Below are 6791 nucleotides of genomic sequence, written 5' to 3' on the forward strand. Positions count from 1 at the left end.
ATATTCGTGACAGAAAAATGCAGCAAGATAATACTTGCTTCATTTCCAGGTAAAAACACAGAATTTCTGAAAAAAAATTAGGAACAACATAGGTAACTTGCAAAAGTAAGTTTATTGTAGTGCAGAAACAATTAGAGAGAAGTTGCCATGTTTTTCAAGAGCATTCTGAAAAGGCAAGAAGAGGATGCAGAAAAGCAGGTTAGGCATTGAGTTCCGGAGAGAGGCTTTTCCTTGGAGTTTTCCAGAAAGATGACTCTATGGGTGCAACCGTTTTGTTCGTGTCCTTTTCCTCCGGAAGTCACTCCTTGGGAGTTGGGAAACTGCTTATTTAAACTTCACCTCTGAAATATTGCTGACTTGAGATGAGACAACTTTGCCATCTACCACCTCCTCGATAATGGTCTTGGTCACTCTGGTCTTACTAGGATCTGAAAAATCGCAGAATCGTAATGTCAGTTTAGAAACCATCACACGGGCCGAGAAAAGTCTCAGGGTGTTATAGGAGTTTCTTTCTGGGTCAGACAATTTTTGTAAACAATAGTACATAAACTTTGAATATTACATGGTTTCTTTTAATTAAAATTTTTTTGTTTGTTTTTGGGGCCACAATCAGCAGTGCTCCTCGCTCTGCATTCATAGATCACTCTTGGCAGTGCTCAGGGGTCCATATGGGGAGTTGGGGATTGAACCTGGGTTGGTTGTGTGCGAAGCAAACACCCTACCCACTGTTCTATTGCTCTGGCCCCAACATCATTCCTTTTAAATGATAAATGCTTCATGAACATCAAGAAAATGACTACCTCGTGTCTGACCAGAGCAGCTTCCTCCAGATCTTGAGTCACCGGTTCCTGAGCCCCTGGATCCTGAGCACCTGGAGTTTCTAAAATCAGAACCACTTGTGAGAATGCTGGAAGAGGAAGGTTCTGCTTCTGTCTGTGGCTTGCAAAGTTGCAGGACACCGCCAAGTGTGGTTCTCTATGATGTGTCACTGTGACTTTGTCAACACCAGCCCAGCTTCCCTTCCCGTTCCATAACCAACACTCAGTCCGAGGGTGACTTGCACTTACCCTCCCTCCCCATCCAGCAGGCGGCGGTAGGTCTCGATCTCCATCTCCAGACGGGTCTTGATGTTGAGCAGCTGCTCATACTCCGCATTCTGGCATTCGGTCTCACCCCGAATCTGGCAGATCTGTTCCTCCAGGCAGCTGATCTGCATCTGCATTTCCGACAGCTGAGCCATGTAGCCCCCCTCCGTGTCTGCTAGGGTCCCTTCCAGGGAGCTTTTCTAAAAGAAAAAGAAAAAAATGTATAATAAAAGAAGTAATTGGGTTACTTAAAATACACATGCATTTTTATAAGGTCAGCTTCATTAAGTTAAACCTATATGCTTAATTTTTGTTAAAATAATTATCTATTTTGTCTACATCCAACTTGATGCTCAATGGTCACTCCCAGCCATGCTCAGGGGACCAGGTGATGCCCAGGGAGGAACCTGGGACTCCCACATGCAAAGCATGTGCTCCTGCCCATGAGTTGAGTTATCCCCCCAACCCTACTTAAAAACAATAATTTTAATTTTAGAATTAAATCTTTTATGTAAAGAAGTAGGACATTCTTTTCAACTAGAATGCTCCATGCTTCCTTCCACCACAATTTAGTTCTTAATCATGCTTTAATTATGTGCTAAGTGGAACACCTTGGCAAAAAGGAAAACACACATACACACACACACACACACACACACACACATACACGGGATATCTTCACTCCTGACTGGAGAGTTTGAAAAGGCACCTTTGCACCTACCATGGCCAGCTGGGACTGAAGCTCAATCTCCAGGGCTTGCAGAGTGCGTTTCAGCTCTGTGATCTCAGTCCTGGCAGAACTGGCAGCTCCGGCGTCAGTGGAGATCTGAGCTTGCAGGGAGGCACTCTAAACAAAATCGGGGGGAGTCATTGGAGGCTGGGCTCTGAGAGTGGGTGCAGCTGGAGTGTGGCCGCAGGCTCAGAGGCTGACCCACCTGCTTGTTGAATTGCTCCTCTGCCTCCCTGCGGTTCTGCTCAGCCAGTTCCTCATACTGCGCCCGCATGTCGTTCAGTAATTTGGTGAGGTCGGTGCCCGGAGCCGCGTTCATTTCCACATTCACATCCCCTCCGGAGCTGCCTTGCATGCCCTTCATTTCCTGGCATGAAGAAGCAAGAACATAGTGATGGGAAGGGGCAATCTGGGGCTCTTGCAAATGCACACAGCCTACCCAAATCTGAAGCCAGGACAGAGATGAGAACTCCCCCGGCCCCTCCCAATCCACATATCATGTATTCATGATACACATTCCCCCACTTCCCCAGGTTGTAGTAATTGGAAATCCACTCAGACAGAATTAATTTTTCTCTCTAGGGACTATGGCAAGTGGGAGAGGGGTCAGGACAGAGATATTTCCTAACAAAGCGGGGTCCTACCTCCTCATGGTTCTTCTTCAGGTAGGCCAGCTCCTCGGTCAGGCTCTCGATCTGCATCTCCAGGTCACTGCGAGTCATGGTGAGGTCATCCAGTACTTTCCGTAGGCCATTGATGTCGGCTTCCACACTCTGGCGGAGATACAGCTCGTTCTCGTACCTGTGAGAGTAAGAGAGCAAGACAATGGGATGTGAGCCAAAGAGGAAAGTTCCTGCTCATCCATCCAAGTGCAGCTTTCTCCTTAGTGCTTTCTGGTAAGGCTCTCTGTGCCATCAAGAAATGGAAGAGTTTTCTTGCAGGAGCTTTTCTTTAGTCAAGAAAATAAGAGTCTACATTTGATTCTCTTGGTGACTATTATTTTTTAAAAATGTTTTAAATGATAACTCAAATGTTATCCTTCAACTGTCTTTGTGGTGGAATAGTTTTAAAAGTATACCCTCTGGATGTTTGTGAATTTATGGCCTGATATAAAAGATTTTATTTTAAAAATTGGAAATGAAACTAAGCTACTGGATTTTCTCCCCTTCCCCCTGTCACAACATGCATCTTTAAATCTTCACATTTCTTACTTCAGTCTGAAATCATCAGCAGCCAGCCTGGCATTGTCAACCTGCAGGACAATTCCCGCGTTTTCAATAGTGGCAGTAATGATCTAGAAAAGGAAATGAGAGGGAGTGAGTCTGACCTGTGTTTGCATGCCTGCCAGGGAGGGGAAAGAAAAGTCTCCAGGTCGGCCCTGCAAGGTGCATTGCTTTGGAAACCAGTTTAGTGATGCTGCTTGCATTGATAACACTGGTGCAGTTGGGTTATACGTTTCTGCAGAAACAAACACTTGACACATTTAGCGGAATAAGCATAGAAGGTTGTTTAAAGAACACAACCCTTCTGCTGCTTTGGAAGGTTATTCTCCCAGAAAACATAAATCTCACTTTCAAACACAAGATGTTAAGAATAGATTTCCCACATAGAATTGTTAAACATTTTGATATTTAGATTTCACCACACTCTTATACCATATTGGTATCAGTTTTCAGGAAGAAAAATAGTCTAAGATTACTCAAATCTTGCAAGACACAAAAATATGCCAACCTACCAGAAGTCATCATGAAATTAGTTTAAGTTACAGTTGACTAAGCTTGTTGCCATCATTTATATATAAACACTTGCAAAAGAGCTGACTGGCATTGTAGGTATTTCACTCTGACGTGGATGCACTCAATCATGAGAAGCCAACAGAAAATTAATGTAGCAGAAGGTTACACATAGTTTGAGTTAAGTCAAAACTGGCCGAGTCCCACTGGACGTCTACAACAATGCTATCGGTTTCCAAAGGCCCCCTGCACTGAAGTTCTTCAGTATAAGACATGATCTGAACACAAAGCCAAGGAGACAGAAATATCAGAAAGAGCAGTCATGGGGGTCTCACCTGATTTCTGAGATCCTCAATGATGGGGTAGTATTTGCTGTAATCTTTTCCAGACCCACTGTCTCCAGAGTTGGGCCCAAATTTCTCATACCACTCCTTGATCTTCCTCTCCAGATCCGAGTTGGCCTCCTCCAGGGCTCTGACCTTGTCTAAGTAGCTGGCCAGGCGGTCATTGAGGTTCTGCATGGTTTGCTTTTCGCCCCCAGGGAAAAGCCCCCCATCGCCACCCCCCCATCCCTCCACCCATCCCCCCACCCATGCCCCCACCGTAGCTGTAGAAGCCTCCGCTGGCCCCTCCACCCAGTCCAGAGCCCCCTCCGAATCCAGAGCCCCCTCCGAATCCAGAGCCCCCTCCGAATCCAGAGCCCCCTCCGAATCCAGAACCCCCTCCGAATCCAGAGCCCCCTCCGAATCCAGAACCCCCTCCGAATCCAGAACCCCCGCCAAAGCCAGCTCCCGAGACCGAAGCGCCTCCAAATCCACTACTGAAACCTCCACCGAAGCCCCCGCTGGAGCTGCCGCCTCCAGCTCGGAAGCCGCGGCAAGAGCTGACCCCCATTCCGCATCGGCTGCTGCTGCTGAAGCTGCTGGCCCCCATGGACCCCCTCATGGAGCTGCTGCCTTTAGCCCTGCAGGAGGAGACGCGGGAAGAGCAAGACATGGTAACTGGTGAGAAGCAGGTGGAGCTGGTCGGTGGAGCAGAGGCGGGAGAGGCTGTGGCAGCTGCTGCCTTTTGGGCCCTTTTATACCCACTGGGAGGGTGTTCCTGGTCTGTGTCACTTGTTAATCCCCGTTACAGTGGTGCTAATCCGCAGCTGGATCACGGCTGTTTCTCGAACCCACTCTACTGGCTTTTTTTTTTCCAGAAGCTGGGTCAGCGCCCCAGGGCATTAACTCTATCAAGAAAATAATAAGGTGGAGCAAGGCAAACCCCTCTCCCCCCCCCATTAGAGTTTTTAATCTTTTAAGGGTTTGATGACTGATCATTCTTTTCTGAGAGAGTAATTCTATTAAATTTGCCTCATTATTTCTCAATTGCAGGGCACATCCCCAGATTAAAAAATGTAATTAAAATACTTAATGGGATGAGAATGGACATTTCCCATCAAACTGGTAACTTTTTGTTTCTATTATTCTTTTAAAGATGCATCAGCATTTTGTTTGAGTTTTACTTAACTGTCGCTCTAGAATAATTTCTTAAGTTTTTCTTTTCTTTTTCTTTTTTTCTTTTTAAATTCTTTGTTCCCTTATGGCTGACATGCAAAAAAAAACAGCTGACATATTTAATACAGGTAACATGATATTCTGGAAATAAATTCATGCCCTTGAAATCATACCATCTATGCTACAAACAGTATATCCTTCACCTCCAAAGGTTTCTTCCCACCTTATTTATTATTTATCTATTTTTTTTTGATGTTTGCATGGGTCAGAGTCCCAGGGCATTAAATCTATCAAGAAAATAATAAGGTGAAGCAAGGCGACCCCCCATTATAGTTTTTAATCTTTTAAAGGTTTGATGACTGATCATTCTTTTCTGAGAGAGTAAGTAAGTAAAAGTAAAGGCCCTCCCGTTGATCATCGATTTGCTCGAGCGGGCCCAATAACGTCTCCATTGGAGACTTTGTTGTTACTGTGTCTGGCATATGAAATACGTCACGGGGAGGGGGAGCTTGCCAGGCTCTGCCGTGCGGGCGAGATACTCTCGGTAGCTTGCCGGGCTCTCCGAGAGGGGCGGGGGAATCGAACTCGGGTCGGCCATGTTGGCTGCGTGCAAGGCAAAAGCCCTACCGCTGTGCTATCGCTAATTCTATTAAATTTGAAAATATATCCCTAGCAACGTTTTTGGGGGGTGTTCGGTGTCAGCCTGATGGTATAGTGTTGTGAGAGTTTTGGGGACCATTAGTGTGTACAACCTGGTTTTGGTGGGGTACTCTAGACCTATAGCTAGCAGTACTGGGGTACTGGGTATGCAATGCTGAGGATTAAATTCAGGATCTCAAACATGAAAGGCATGCACTTCAGTCTTTTGAGTTATCTCCCTCGAACCTTAGCAACTGTTAGACCTATAACATGATAAATTAATGAAAATGAACTGTGATGTTAATGAAGACTTAGCATCTTAGAAATAATAGCACTGTAGCACTGTAGCACTGTCCTCCCGTTGTTCGTCGATTTGCTCGAGCAGGCACCAGTAATATCTTCATTGTGAGACTTGTTGTTACTGGTTTTGGCATATTGAATACGTTACGGGGAGCTTGCCAGACTTTGCTGTGTGGGCAGGATACTCTTGGTAGCTTCCCGGAGTCTCTGAGTGGGGCGGCTTAGAAATAATAGCAGAAAAAAAAACTTTAAAGCAAGCGATGAAAATATGGTAAAATTTTCCTAGTTTGGAAAGTTTATGGGGGATTGGTGAGTTAAGAGCTGAGAGAGGAATTAGATCTAATATTGGAGGTAAATTCTGATGGTTCTTATATGTATATATATATCTTATACATAAATACACAAAAAAATCACAAATCACAAATCATCTTGTTATTCGTCGATTGCCTCGAGCAGGCCCCGGTAACGTCTCCTTCATCCTAGCCCTGAGATTATACTCAAGGCTCTTTAGGAGAATGAGACCCATCATTGTTACTGGTATTTGGCATATTGGGTACGCCATGGGGAGTTTGCCAGACTCTGTCGTGTGTGCAGGCTACATTCGGTAGCCTACATAAATATGTGTATACATAAATACACATAGATAAAAGATATATATGTATTTTAGTTGAGAATGCCATTTCTAAATGAAATGTGTTCATATTGCATTATCACTCTTGCAGAATAACAAGAAACTACAAAATATATCCCCCAAACAAAAACAAAAGTTACTACTATGTGAAGTCATTGGAGTGTACAGAAATGC

General features: G+C 44.9%; 1 protein-coding gene across 1 annotated transcript; it reads right to left on the reverse strand.

Moving 5' to 3' along the window:
- Positions 1-324: 324 nt before the first annotated feature.
- On the reverse strand, positions 325-4544 carry KRT24 (keratin 24). The gene is given in 9 exon segments (XM_056127156.1): positions 325-428; positions 801-871; positions 1005-1285; positions 1807-1932; positions 2021-2182; positions 2460-2616; positions 3027-3109; positions 3884-4108; positions 4110-4544. Coding segments are annotated over 9 exon segments (1644 nt in total).
- Between the last annotated feature and the right edge of the window lie 2247 nt (positions 4545-6791).

This window comes from Sorex fumeus, unplaced genomic scaffold, assembly GCF_029834395.1.
Source record: "Sorex fumeus unplaced genomic scaffold, SorFum_2.1 ptg000063l, whole genome shotgun sequence".
Classification (NCBI taxonomy): domain Eukaryota; kingdom Metazoa; phylum Chordata; class Mammalia; order Eulipotyphla; family Soricidae; genus Sorex; species Sorex fumeus.